Here is a 14,474-nt window from a genome sequence, read left to right as displayed (position 1 = left end):
CAAAGTCCCTGCTTAAGCAACACTTTTTTTCTTTGGATGTGTTTTGTAAAACAGGATATACAAATATAGCATTATACAGAATCGGATGTGTGCTGATGTGTCATTTTAACAGAGGAAGTGACCGATAAAATTCACTCATCTTTCGTTTTTATTATTAGACAATACCTATGAATAACTAAAAGTTAGAGTTTAAAAATGAATATTTAACAAAAAACTAAAAAATCAGATGTTCATTTTAGTCAATACTTCTATTAATTTGTCTTTCAGTGGCTTCTTTTTCTTAGGGTGGCGACTCTGTAATAGCTCTTTAATATAAATTGCTAGTGCAGGAATCCAGAGATGACAAGACCCTTTGTGCATGCTGTGAGGACCACCACAAAACTGAAAAACACTGTCAAACACATACACAGTACACAGCCCACCGTTTCTGTTCAACCATCAAGCATGGATGTGATATAGAACCTTAAAATGACTTTATTTCCTAAAGACAAGTCAGCTTTTTAGCTGATATCAGACTATCTTTAAAAACAATTCACTGTTGTGCAACTCAATACAAATATTCTCAAATACAAATCAAATTTCAAACATTGTAAACAGAGCTAAAACAATATTAAGGCAAAGAGCTAAACAATGAATCACAGCGAATTCACTAAAACTGCTTCTGCATTCTGTACTGTTTATATAAGCACAGTTATGGAAATGAATTAAGAGACTCGACTTACATTTTTTTAGTTTCTTCAGATTTATTTGTGTTCTTATTTTTTATTCTATGAAGGTCTAATAAAAGTTTGTCCAAATTTACAATAAAAATATTGTCATTCAGAGCACCGTATTGCAGAAAATAACAATTTCTTGTTATTGAGAATCCTGTTTTGCTTTCAAATATTGCTTTCTTAAACCTTGTGAAGTTAAAACATTGTACTGTGTTGATTACAAATAAATATATGGACTTTTTTTCCTGGCAAATTGTCATTTTATGCACTAAATGACAAGGTTTTTGTTTAAAATTGGGAAGAAATGTCATCATTAGTTTAATGAACATTACTATTATTATCATCTCTTTATTTTTGCCATAGTTGTATTAATATATAAACATTCAAGCATACATTTTAAAACCAAATCTCAGCATTCAAACTTCATGCACACACTGTCTTTGCTCTAAAATGAGTCCAATGTTTTGTGAGGGGGTCACTGGGAAATTATATCTAGAACTAAATAAAGGAGTGCTTTAAACCATATAGAAATCCAGATATGTGAAAATATATGCAAATTACATACATCACTTACAATTCATATTTGGATGTTACAGTACATATACAGCAAGGAAAATTAGTATGCTCACATCACCAATTTTTTCAGAAAACATATTATTAATGGTGCCGTTGACAACAACCAAAGAAATTTGTATATGCAAAGAAAACAAAAATAATTAGACTACAAATGAAATTATGCGTAATAAAATAGAAAAACACAGGGGGAAAGTATTGAACACATGAAACCAGGGAGGACATTTCAGCAAGACAATGGTCCAAAACACAGCCAAGGAACCTCTCAAATGCTTTCAGAGAAAGGAAATTAAGCTGTAGAACGGCACAGTCAATCACCTGACTCAAATCCAATAGAGAATACTAAGTTCAAGATCAGATTTGATGAGACCCACAGAACATCAAGATTTTTTGACTCTGAAGTCTGTGGAAAAACTCACACTTGAGCAATGCATGTGACTTCATTCTCCATATGAGAGGCATCTTTAAGCTGACATCAACAAAAAAGCCTTTTATATAAATATTATTTACATTTCAGTAGTTCAGTACTTTCTCCTTGTGTCATTTCATTGTTATACACATAACTCATTTTTCAGACTTTTTTTTTGTTTCGTTTTATTTTAATGTTTGTTTTTTTTGGGTTTTTACCAAAATCTGGTTCGAAGTATTATTTCCAGGAAAAAAAAACGACGTGTTCATTACTTATTTCCCACTGTATGTCATATATATAGTATGCAACATATATTTGGCAATATTGCAAAAATGTCCATTTACATATTTTTTTCCCCAACCATCGGAATTACAAATATGTACATCCGTGCATACAGTCAAAATGATTAGCCCTTCTGTAAAATTGAAATTCTTTTAAAAATTGTTTTCCCAAGTGTTGCTGAATGGAGCGGAGAACTCATTTTTAAATGTAATAGTTTTAATAACTAATATTTAGTAACCAATTTATCAAAATATTTAATTTTCTTTTTTTAAAATATTTATCAAATTATGTTCAACGGAGCAAGGAAATTTTCACAGCATGTCTGATAATATTTTTTTCCTCTGAATAAAGCAAGTGGTGCTCGCTGCAGAGCCATTTGAGGAGAGCTGAGCTCCAGCGAGGGGGAGCTTAAGCTTGAGCTCCACCTTTTTTGCACTTCTTCTACGAGTGATGTCACTGGGGGTAGGGTTAGGGGTGGGGTTGGTGTACGCATTAAAACAGCTTACAGGAGGAGAAGCGACAGCTCATGCTCCCCCTCGCTGGAGCTCAGCTGTTTTATTTTGACTAGAATAAAAGCAGTTTTAAAAAATTTCTAAAAGACATTTTAAGGACAAAATTATTAGCCCCTTTAAGCTATATTTTTTTCTTTGATAGTCTATGATTATAAAATATTTTATTTCCTGTCAAGCCGTTTATGCAGAAATTTTATTTTTTGCTGCTCTTTCTGGGAAATTTCTACTAAGTGTAGCTCATTTATTTTGGTCCTTTTGTTCAATCTTTTTGGATTAAGTGTTTTTTTAAAAATGCTTTCCTTTTCCAAATTTATCTTAATCATTGTTTGAGATTTCATCAAAACACCTTATTTTATTTACACTAATAAATATTGGACAATTTTATATCTATGAAGATAAATAAATGTAAACCCTTTTTAGCATATTCAAACAAGAACTGGAACAGTATTGCCATACCATTCAACATATAGCAGCCTAAAGACTAATGTTTCTAGAATTTTTGCATATTGTTTTGTGTTTAATAGGCCTATTCGTGGATATTTGTTTCCTTTTTTGTGCCCTCATGTTTTCCCCTTATTTCTCATGTGTTTGTTATATAGGCCAACTACATTTATTTTATAATTCCCTTATTGTTTAAAAATGTCATATAGTTTGTAAAGACTGTATTCTGTTTTATTTGTACTGTAAATATTTTGTTGTTATTGCAATAAATAAATAAATGATCTGTCATCATGACTACCGCAACGTTGAGCCCCAAAGTGTCCGACTTGACGACTTCGTTTTCAACTCCACCCCAGCCTGCGCTCGGCTAATCTTGTTGATCACCAGCTGCAGCCGTGCTTCATGTCGAACGCACCTAATGTGTGTGAACAGAGGCTGAGCACACTGTAAACATCTGAAATGTTGTTTTGTTAATTCTAAAACGCCTTAACCATTTCAGTATTAGTGTTTTTATATTATTATATTATTAATTACCTCCAGAATAGACACAATGCTCCGTGTCTCATGCCTTCAAACGCCACCACACGTTCATTGTGTGTCGACATTGTTCTCTGAGACGCAAGTAACTTATTAAATAAAGAAAAGATTCATGCAGCAAATTCCGTTTCATATTTGATATTTTAGTTTTGCGCATAAATTTAATTCACATTTTTTGGATGGAATCATAGCCAGTGAGGCCTCTTGTACATCGTCTTATTGTCTTTTGGGTAACTTCCGGAACAAAAAATAAATACATAAAACTTGCTGGTTGAATAAAAGAATCTTTAAGATTTAAATTTGCCAGGCGTATGATTAATTTCGGGCTTGTCTGTATGTAATTTGCATATATTGCCATATATCAGATTTCTACGTTGCCATGGAGAAATTTAGTGTCTTGCTACTGAATTGCTGGCTTTAGCTTAGCTACACATAAGCAAAACAAAACAATCCTGTAACAGAGCAAAACTAACTCCGAACATATATTATTTTCCATATAGTGCTTAAAATCACTGCAGCAACTGACGTATACAAACATGTTAAATAATCAAGTAAATAACACTGCAAAGGCCACATGTATATTGTTTAAACACAAGAACTGCTGTAAGAAGACTGTAGACCATCATCTACTTCACAACAATATACTCTGATACTAAAATGCCTCTAAAAGGAAACACATCTTCATCTTCCAAGCGTTCATGCTGCTCAAACTCTTCACCGTGAGGATTCATCTAGTCATTATTTCCTTGTCTTTTCTTTTTTGTGATATGGTCCACACAAACACACCTTAACAGTCCGTCAACAGTGTGTAAAAGGATGGTCCGGTCCATCCCTCACTGTAACACACACTTCTCTTTCCGACTTCCATACTTCCTGCGCCTCATTTCTAGACCTCTCTCCAACCTCTCGTCCTCTTCGAGGGCCCTGGAGGAAGAGGGCATGGAGAAAGAGCCAAAGAAAACAGTTATATTAAGAGCAGTGTACGTTGTAGTGATGCTTTAATATGTTGTGGTAATATTTCATAATATTAAAAATTTTATATTTTTATTGTCAGGTGACATTAAACTCGTTTGCTATTTGTTCAAACTACTTAATATATTAGGTAGTTATATAATTACTATTTAAGTACTTTAATATATGCTAAAACAGCACAATTCTTGAGTTTTTTTGGGGACAACCTAATTGTTTTAAAAATGAATGAGCTTTAAAACATAATCTATTCCTTCAATGTTATTGTTACATTATTACAGTGTGATTTGCATTATTATTATTCTATTATTCGTAACATTATCATTCATTCATTCATTTTCTTGTTGGCTTAGTCCCTTTATTAATCTGGGGTCACCACAGCTGAATGAACCACCAACTTATCCAACATATGTTTTACGCAGCGAATGCCCTTCCAGCTGCAACCCATTGCTGGGAAACACCCATACACTCTCATTCACACACATACACTACGGACAATTTTAGCTTACACAATTCACCTGTACTGCATGTCTTTGGCTTTGTGGGGGAAACCGGAGCACCCGGAGGAAACACACGTGAATGGGGGAGAACATGAAAACTAACCTAGCCGAGCTTCGAACCAGCGACCTTCTTGCTGTAAGGTGAAAGCACTATCTACTGCACCACCGCGTCATCGTTTTACCTTCGTAAAATTTGTTGTTAATAATTTTTTAGTAATAATTAGTTTTTATCTTTAGCGTTTAAGATTATTGTGAACGATGGGAATTAATAGAAATCAAAACTTTTTTGTCAATGATCAATATATAAATCAATATCAAAATCTTCTTTAGGGGGTCAGTGCGATTGCATTTTAATGACCTCACTCTGAAACTCAGATTTAAGACATTTTAAAGCTTATTAAGGTCTCATTTTTATACAGTGGAATTGAAGACTTTTTAAGGATCCGTGGACTGAGTATATATTCACCGGCCACTTTATTAGGTACACTTTACAAGTAACGGGTTGGACCCACTTTTGCTTTCAGAACTGCCTTGATCATTCCTGGCATAGATTCAACAAGGTACTGGAAATATTCCTCAGAGATTTTGGTCCATATTGACATGATAGCATCACGTAGTTGCTGCAGATTTTTCGGCTGCACATCCAAGATGTGAATCTCCTGTTCGACCACATCTCAAAAGTGCTCTATTGGATTGAGTTCTGGTGACTGTGGTGGCCATTTGAGTACAGTGAACTCATTGTCATGCTCAAGAAACCAGTCTGAGATGATATGTGCTTTTTGACACGGTGTATTATCGTGCTAGAAGTAGCCAACAGAAGATGGGTACACGGTCATAAAGAGATGGACATGGTCAGCAACAATAGTACTAACGGGCCCAAAGTGTGCCAAGAAGATATCCCACACAATATTACACCACCATTACCAGCCTGAACCATTGATGCAAGGAAATCAGTTTCCTGTTCTTAGCTGACAGGAGTGGCACCCGGTGTGGTCTTCTGCTACTGTAGCCCATCCGCCTCAAGGCTGGACATGTTATGCGTAAAGACTTGCCTTTCTATTAGCTGGAACCAGTCTGGCCATTCTCCTCTGGTCTTTGGCATCAACAAGGCATTTGCGCCCACAGATCTGCCACTCACTGGATATTTTTCGGACCATTCTCTGTAAACCCTTAAGATGGTTGTGCATGAAGATCCCAGTAGATCAGCAGTTTATGAAATACTCAGACCAGCCCGTCTTGCACCAACAACCATGCCACGTTCAAAGTCACTTAAATCACCTTTCTTCCCCATTCTGATGCTCGCTTTGAACTGCAGCAGATCGTTTTGACCAGGTCTACATGCCTAAATGCATTGAGTTGCTGCCATGTGATTGACTGATTAGAATTTTGCGTTAACAGGCAGTTGGACAGGTGTACCTAATAAAGTGGCCGGTGAGTGTCCTCGAACAATGAATACCAAAGATTATAAACTACTGCTTTAAAACAATCTTTTCCTATTTAGCATATACGAGTAATGTGTTGGATGGGAATTAATAGAAAACATAAAAATGTCATGTTTCTGCATGTAGTTTTGTCACTGAACAAAATCTATTTCTGTGCTTTCTTTTGCTTTATTGTTCTGATGTCAAGGCATTATTACTCTAGTCTTCACAGTCACGTGATGCTTCATAAATAACTGCAATGTGTCGATTTGGTGCTCGAAACATTTCTTATTATCAGTTGTAAACAATCTTTTTGATGAATAGGTTTAAAAAGAGCAGCATTTATCTGAGCCTTCACATGGATGAGTTATTTATAATCAATCCGCTCTAAAAACGAGTGTCTTGTCAAGTGAACTAATGTATCTCACCCTCTCTCTTTGGCGTCCATGTCATGCACAAGCTCATCCCTCTGGTTGACTAAAGACACAAGTTCCTGCAACAACAGCTGCTCTCTGGTTTTATGAGCCTGTGTTTTCTTCCATTCTGCAGACAATACAAACAAAAATGGAGAGAATAACATGACAGAGTTTCATATTCTCTGTTATTTTGTTTCATTACAATTCAAGTTTCATTTAGTTTTACACATATTTCACATGCATGTAGGTACAGTTATACCTTAATTAAGTGATAGGAGAAACTAAGCTTTTCAAAGATTCAAAACAATTTAACCAATTGCTTTTCAAAGTGATTCACTATTTTAAAGTGTTTAAAACAGCACATGTTAGAGACACCTGCTGGTCAAACCCGTGTAAATGCAATAAACATGCATTACAATTGATATTTTAACAACATATTGTGGTTTTAAATTGAAAGTAACCTATAAATGCACTTAGCTGATCATCTAATATCCCTAAATATTATTTGTCTGCAAAATATATATTCTTTTATACATGTTCAAGGCTTACATATTGTTTGCTTCTGCTAAACATGCCAACAAGAAACTATTAACTAACATTACTCCTTTTAGTTTTATAAATGCCTCACTAAAATGAATGCAAACTACCACAACTTATCCAAGATCAGGTAACACCGATGAAACCTGTTCAGTGATTCACCCCTAGGAGGGGATCTGAGTGAACACACACACTAATCATTTAGATTTAGGGTATTACACCCCTCTAGTGGAGAACTATTGAATTTTCTAAACATTACGATGAATCAAAGCCCTGAAATGAAGTCATTTTGAAACATACTCCCAACCACTGATAGGAGAGAAAAACGGATTCATAAGAGCGTCAAAGCTTCATGGTGTGGTGCTTTAAAAGCAGCAGCAATCACTACCTTCCACTGCCATAAGATCTTGCAGCTCTTTCTTCAGCAGCTCGAACCTCCTTTCCAGATCCTGCTCTTCTTGTCTGTAACACATAACGAACATAAAATCATCCACTGGTCAAATAAAGCCATCTTATAGGGGAACACACAAAGTGGCTGAGAATAAATGTGAAAAGACATACAGTAACTGTAGATGGTCTTGTCTCCTGATTAAAGCGTTCTTCTTGTTGACTAACGTAAACCACTCCTGAATGAGAGCCTCCTCTTCCACACGATCAATACCTGTGAGTTAGCCATAAAAGCACAACTTCATCAGGGCTCAACTGCGCAGACACTTGCTTATGTTACTAAAACTAGAATAAAACTACACTTTACTATGCTTCAATGTACTGTTAAAAGCTTTTAATAGTACATAATGTGGAGCACAAGCTTGATTTTGTATTGTGTGCCCCTATATACAGTATATATGTGAAAAAGTTATGAAATTCCAACATTTTCATATTAGAGGGCATGCAATATTATGTGATCTTGGCAGGTCTTTAAATGGGGGAAATAAATCCTCAAATGAACAACAACAAATAGCATTAACAAAATAAGTCAGGCCCTGCTATTTTTGCAGAAGTTTTAGCAGTTTGTTTGTGTGCAGCCTTCTGGTGCCTGCTGACTGAATGCCCAATCCACAGCTAAAACTTAGCCACAAGACAAAAATCCCAAGCACATCAGCATATTTACAACTGAAGTAAAGCTAAAAAGTAATAAAAGGTGCAATAGTCCAAAAATCCAGAGGCTCATCCTGACAGAAATGCTGTAGTGAGAGCAGTCCAAAAAATGTAAAAATTCCTCCATGATGATCTGAGAGACTGATGATGTCATACAGACAATGATGACTTTTTTTTTCTTTTTTCAAATATATTTTTATTGAACATTTTTAGTGCAAAAACATGGCAGAAAATTACATTGAGTAGAAAGATAGTATCTGTCATACATGTAATTTGAGTTCTGACCCCCACATGAAAAATAAAAATAAAATAAAAATAGTAGTAAATACAAATTAAATTGTAATTACATAAACAAATAAATAATAATAACACTTATAATAATAAAAATAATAAAGACATAAAAAATACAATATTATATTGCAAAAAGGCATATTACATTTCTTTTGTCCAGGCTGAGTCTATCAGACAAGATTTTAGTCTTAAAGGCTTAGAGGTTCCTAAATAATCAAAGAAAGGATCCCAGGTCCGATAAAATAGAAAAGGTTCGTTCTTTATAGCTGTGGAGAAAGCCTCAAGTGGGATTATGCTGCAGACTGCAAGCAGCCATTGATTTAAACTGGATGGTTCTTCATTAATCCACTTTACAAGGATACATTTCCGAGCAAAATAAATCAAATTATGTAGCAGGTCTCTGTTCCGAAAATTATAAGGTATATCATCATTGAGACCCAGTAAGCAGGTCTTTGCTCCCAGTCGAAATGTACATTTAAAGATGGCGTCGAGCTGTAGTCTAATCAAGTCCCAAAACTGCTGTGTATAAGGACAACTCCACATACAATGATAGAAAGTTCCAATGTCTAATTTACACTTCACACACAACTCAGACAGACCTGGATTCATTTTATGTCTAACATCAGGTGTATTAAACAGTCTATGTAAAATTTTAAATTGTAGAAAATGATTACTTTAAGTAATTAATGTGAAATGTGGACCTACAGGCATCTGGATCAGAGGGTGTCCTAATTCCATTACCCATGGCTTTACTATCTTGATAAAGAAATAAGGTTACAGTGTGAAATGTCATGTGATCTTGCAAATTTTAAGACCTGACAAGGACTATATACAGTTAAAGTCAGAATTATTAGCCCACCTGAAATGAAAAGTGAAAAATCATTTGGTAAATATTTGAAAACGGCAAATGTTTTTTACTTTAACTGTATACACAGTTGAAACCAGAAGTTTACATACACTGTATATAAAGGCACATAACCATTTAAAAAGGTCGGATGTTAAGGTGACTAAACTTTTCTCTTTTAGGTAAATTGGATTATCAAATGTGTTTCTGTTATGCTTAATAGCTGAATAATGAGAGATATTTTTGGAGAAATTGTTATAACTGTTCTTGAAAGTCAAGTTTACATACAATAAGATTAGTATGACTCTGAAAAAGCTCAGATGATGGTGTCAAGGTTTTACAAGATTCTGATTGGCTAATTGGCAACATTTGAGTTAATTGGAGGCACAACTGTAGAATAGTATTTAAGGAAAACCTCAAACACACTGCTTCCTTGTGTGACAACATGGGAAAATCAATAAGCTAGAATCATCAAAAGAAAAGCCAGATAATTATTTGCTAATTTACACTGGGAAAAAGGATATTTCTGGAGACATGTCTTGTGGTCTGATGGAACTAAGATTGAACTGTTTGGCCATAATGACCAGTGTTACATTTGGAGGACAAAGGGGAAAGCTTTCAAGCCTAGAAACACCATCCCAACTGTGAAGTATGGGGGCGGCAGCTTCATGTTGTGGGGCTGTTTTGTAACAGGAGGGACTGGTCCACTTCACAGCATAGATGGCATCATGAAGAAAGAACATCATGTAGAAAAACTGAAGCAACATCTCAAGACATCAGCCAAGAAATTAAAACTGGGCCACAAATGGGTTTTCCAAACAGACTATGACCTTAAGCATACTGCCAAATTAGTTCAAATGTGCTTTAAGGACAACAGAGTAAATGTTTTGGACTGGCCATCACAAAGCCCTGATCTCAATCCTATAGAAAATTTGTGGGCAGAGTTGAAAAAAAGCTTGTGCGAGCAAGATATCCAACAAATCTGACTGAGTTACACCAGCTCTGTCAGGAGGAATGGACCAAAATTCCTGCAAACTATTGTGAGAAGCTTGTGGAAGGATACCCAAAACATTTATTCAAAGTTATAAAGTTTAAAAGCAAAGCTAAAATAAATACCAAGGAAATGTGTGTAAACTTTTGACTGTCTAGAAATTAATAAAAAATTCTCAAAAACATTCTCTCATTATTCCTGCATTTAGTAAATGTAAATCAGTTAGGTAATCCTAACAGACCTAAAATAGTAAACGTTTAGTATGATTTACCATCAGACATTTTTTTTTAAGAAAATGGTTATGATCCTTTTTTTAGTGTATGTAAACTTCTGGTTTCAACTGTATATTTGTTTAATTGTCCTGATATAAAAAAAAAAAAACCTTTTTCCTAATTTTTTTATGTAGCGGTTTATATAAAAGGCAAGAAGTGAGCTTTTGACTTACCAGACTGCATAATTCTCCTGAGTTTCTTCTCCACAGTGTCTGCTCTGCGATCAATCTGCCTCTGTTCAGCCTCCAGCGCCTGCATCTCACTGAGCACATACTGACTGACATCCTGCAAACACACATGCATTTACAACCCTATCCAATTCTCTACTCCTGGTTCAGAAGCAGCTTCTTATAAAATACTATTACATGCAAGACAATCTATGAAGAGCCTATATAGGCAATATTTGACAGATTCTTTTTCAGCAAGCCACAAATAGAAAATCAATGAATGACCTGGTTCTCTCCTGCAGCGGCCTCGTCAACAATCTCCACGTTTTCTGTACAAAAATTAAAAAAACAATACTTCTGAATCAGAGGGGTATTCCAGAAAGCAGGTTATGTGACATACCCGGGTAAATATAAGAGTTAGTAAGTGGATAACCTTTGAATATGGACGTTACACAGCTACTTTAGAACTCATTCATTCATTCATATTCTACACTACTTTTCCTGGGCCAGGTCGCAGGGGCAGCAATCTTAGGAGAGAATCCCGGACTTCCCTCTCCCCAGACACATCCTCCAGCTCCTCCTGGGGGGGATCCCAAGGTGTTCACAGGCCAGCCAAGAGCCATAGTCCCTCCAGCATGTCCTGAGGCCTCCTTCCAGTGGGACATGCCTGGAACACCTCCCTAGGTAGGTGTCCAGGAGGCATCCGAAACAAATGCCCAAGCCACCTCAGCTGACTTCTCTCGACATTAGAATTAAAATAAATAAATAAAAGATTGTTCTGTTCGATGGCGAAATTCAAATATGGAAAAGTGTGGACAAATTCTTACACTGCTTGTTAGTTGAGGCAGATGGAACTTCATCTGCATGCAAAACAAAAAGCATAAAAAGAACCTAAAGCTACCTGACAACAAACACTTACAACTGTGACAGACTGTGTGGTTTAAGGTCCAGTAATTCAACCACTGATTAACCTTTATTAAGGGACAGAGCAGTTTCTCAGAGTTATCTGGTGGCCCAAAGCAGTTAGACAGGCCTCAGTCTAGTTGTTTAATACAAAGCTCCAGTCCTTACCTTTTAAGAGAATGTTTCAGTGTTAATTTTGACTTTGGACAGAGTTCTTCTATCTCCAGAAGGATTACAATTTCTAGAAGCCTAATACAGTTGAAGTCAGAATTATTAGCCCCCATGTTTTTTCTTTAATTTCAATATTTTTTTTCAATTTCTGCTTAACGGAGAGAAGATTTTTTTCAACACATTTCTAAACATAGGAGTTTTAATAATTTATTTCTAATTACTGATTTATTTTATCTTTGCCATGATGACAGTAAATATTATTTAACTAGAGATTTTTCAAGACTCTTCTATACAGCTTAAAGTGACATTTAAAGGCTTAACTAGGTTAATTAGGCTAACTAGGCAGGTTAGGGTAATTAGGCAAGTTATTGTATACTGATGGTTTGTTCTGTAGACTATCGAAAAAATTTATAGCTTAGAGTGGCTAATAATTTGTCCTTAAAATTGTGTTAAATTGTGTTGGATTAAAAGTTAAAAACTACTTTTATTCTAGCTAAAATAAAACAAACTAAACTTTCTCCAGAAGAAAAATATTATCAGACATACTGTGAAAATTTCCTTGCTCTGTTAAACATCATTTGGGTATAATTAAAAAATAAAATAAAATTCAAAGGGGGGCTAATAATTCGAACTTCAACTGTATAGTAGTCAATACACATTATTATTGTGGCCTTAAGAAATTAATGGCTGGAAAATGAAATGGATGAATGGTTACACAACATACTCAAAAAGATGTTAAAGTTACATTTAATTTTTCATTACAATAAAAGTGAGGGTGGCATGTGTAATTTAATAAACTAAAAAATTTTCTCTTATTTATTTTTTCTTTTCTTATCTATTTATTATGTTATAATTCTTTCCTTCAGATGTGTATTGCTTTTTCTTTATAACTGACCTTAATGACTTGTACGCCAGCATTAAAACCTCCAGCTTCACCTCTGTAAAGTGCGTTGCCCTTTTTTCTCATTGTGACATTCTCTCGGCGATCTACTGAAAATGTCTTCAGGTATGCGCCATGCACACACATTAACCCGCAGTTATCTTCAGGAGATTGATTTAACTAACTCTTCTCAGCTGTTTTGGAACCGACATACTCACATTAAGCAGGTTTTGGCTCAGTCAACTGAGAGTTCAGGGTTTAGCAGATGATAAGTTAACCCAGCTTTCTGGAATACCCCCCAGGTCATGTAAATGAATTCATTTTACAATAGTTTACAACAAACAAATGATTGCTTTTTACTCTCTGCTAAGAAAATGTTTACCTCAATCCAACAATTAAATGTGTTGAAACAAAAAAAGACATTAAAATGTTAAATCTTACGTGATTCTGGGCTTCCTTTGGTTGCTTCAGTTTCTGCTTGGACTGATGCAGCCTGGGTAAAAACATAACATACAGCAGCTTAATGTTATACAATTGTCCAAATAGATTACCCAATTATCTATTTTTTTAATTATCACCCTCACAAACTTGATGATGAATATACTTATAGCATAATGTTGTAGCATAATCCTTTGAATATTGCGTTACAAAAATGGGTAGTCAAAAATTTGTTTTACCTCAGCACTGCTCTGCTGTTTGTGTTGTTCGGGCTCATCCAGAGACTCTCCCCGCAGCTTCGATCTCCGTCTCTTTACAAGATCTGCATCCTTGATATGAGAAAAGGCCTTTGAGGTATGAGTTCTGGGTGGAGCCACTGGAGGCTGAGCGGCTCCTGATCCACCAGCTTGGTTCGAGCCCTGTGTTCGCTTGGTTCTTGGAGGAGCCACCATAGCTCCGGCACCTGCTTTAGCTTCCCGTTCTGGAGCATTTCCATTGGTTTCTAGAGTGATGCCGCTGCTCTGGAGTCTTTCGGCACAGTAGCGAACAGCGGCTTCGTGATCGGCTTCTTCCCTCTTTTCACCGACGGCGTAACTGGACTCGCTGCTGTTCTTCTCGATCTGTATGACACTGAGCTCCTGGCCTGTGAAATAGGTGCGGATCTGGTTGAGATATGTCATCACGATGAGCCTGTCGGGCACTGCCAGCAGCACCATATCAGAGGACTCGATCAGGCGGGAGATGCCCAGTTCAGCAAAGCCATCAAATGCCTAGAATTGTAATGGAAGGAAATCTTTATAATGGATGACCATGATGTTAAAGAGTTAGGTTACCTAAAAAATTATTCAGTTTTTATTGTCTTCAGAACACAAATTAAGATATTTTAGATTAAATCTGAGAGCTATCTTGTCCTTCATAGACACCAATAGTCAGAGATGTTCAATCAAAAAGGAACCAAAAACATTGTCAAAACATTTCAAGAGCTCACACTTTGCTGATGATTATTTATAAGCTTGTTTGGCTTGCTGTCCTGGGAGAGAGCCCTCATAAGAGAGCTCATAAGATCTTCGAGCCCTGGGCTCCCTTCCGTTGCAAGGCGAGAGGGGAGT

At 35.9% G+C, this 14,474-nt stretch overlaps 1 protein-coding gene across 23 annotated transcripts in view; it reads right to left on the bottom strand.

Moving 5' to 3' along the window:
* Window positions 1-451: 451 nt before the first annotated feature.
* ehbp1l1a (EH domain binding protein 1-like 1a) overlaps window positions 452-14,474 on the bottom strand; it is a 76,485-nt gene continuing 62,462 nt past the window's right edge. For 19 of the 23 annotated variants that reach the window (XM_087260617.1, XM_087260622.1, XM_087260624.1 and 16 more), the window contains 9 exons: window positions 13,605-14,135; window positions 13,369-13,420; window positions 11,259-11,302; window positions 10,980-11,091; window positions 7,872-7,971; window positions 7,699-7,772; window positions 6,786-6,900; window positions 3,262-4,391; window positions 452-3,212 (listed from right to left, as the gene is read on the bottom strand). In XM_087260617.1, coding sequence (XP_087116743.1) covers window positions 4,301-4,391; window positions 6,786-6,900; window positions 7,699-7,772; window positions 7,872-7,971; window positions 10,980-11,091; window positions 11,259-11,302; window positions 13,369-13,420; window positions 13,605-14,135 — 1,119 coding nt within the window. In that variant the 3' untranslated portion in view covers window positions 452-3,212; window positions 3,262-4,300. Of the gene's footprint in view, window positions 3,213-3,261; window positions 4,392-6,785; window positions 6,901-7,698; window positions 7,773-7,871; window positions 7,972-9,032; window positions 9,559-10,979; window positions 11,092-11,258; window positions 11,303-13,368; window positions 13,421-13,604; window positions 14,136-14,474 lie in introns of those variants that run through there. The other 4 variants (XM_087260637.1, XM_087260639.1, XM_087260641.1 and 1 more) reach the window with 2 other exon arrangements.

The sequence above is a fragment of the Danio rerio genome, chromosome 7 (assembly GCF_052040795.2).
Source record: "Danio rerio strain M-AB ecotype USA chromosome 7, GRCz13ab, whole genome shotgun sequence".
In the NCBI taxonomy this organism is placed as follows: domain Eukaryota; kingdom Metazoa; phylum Chordata; class Actinopteri; order Cypriniformes; family Danionidae; genus Danio; species Danio rerio.
This window is presented reverse-complemented; position numbering and strand designations above follow the sequence as displayed.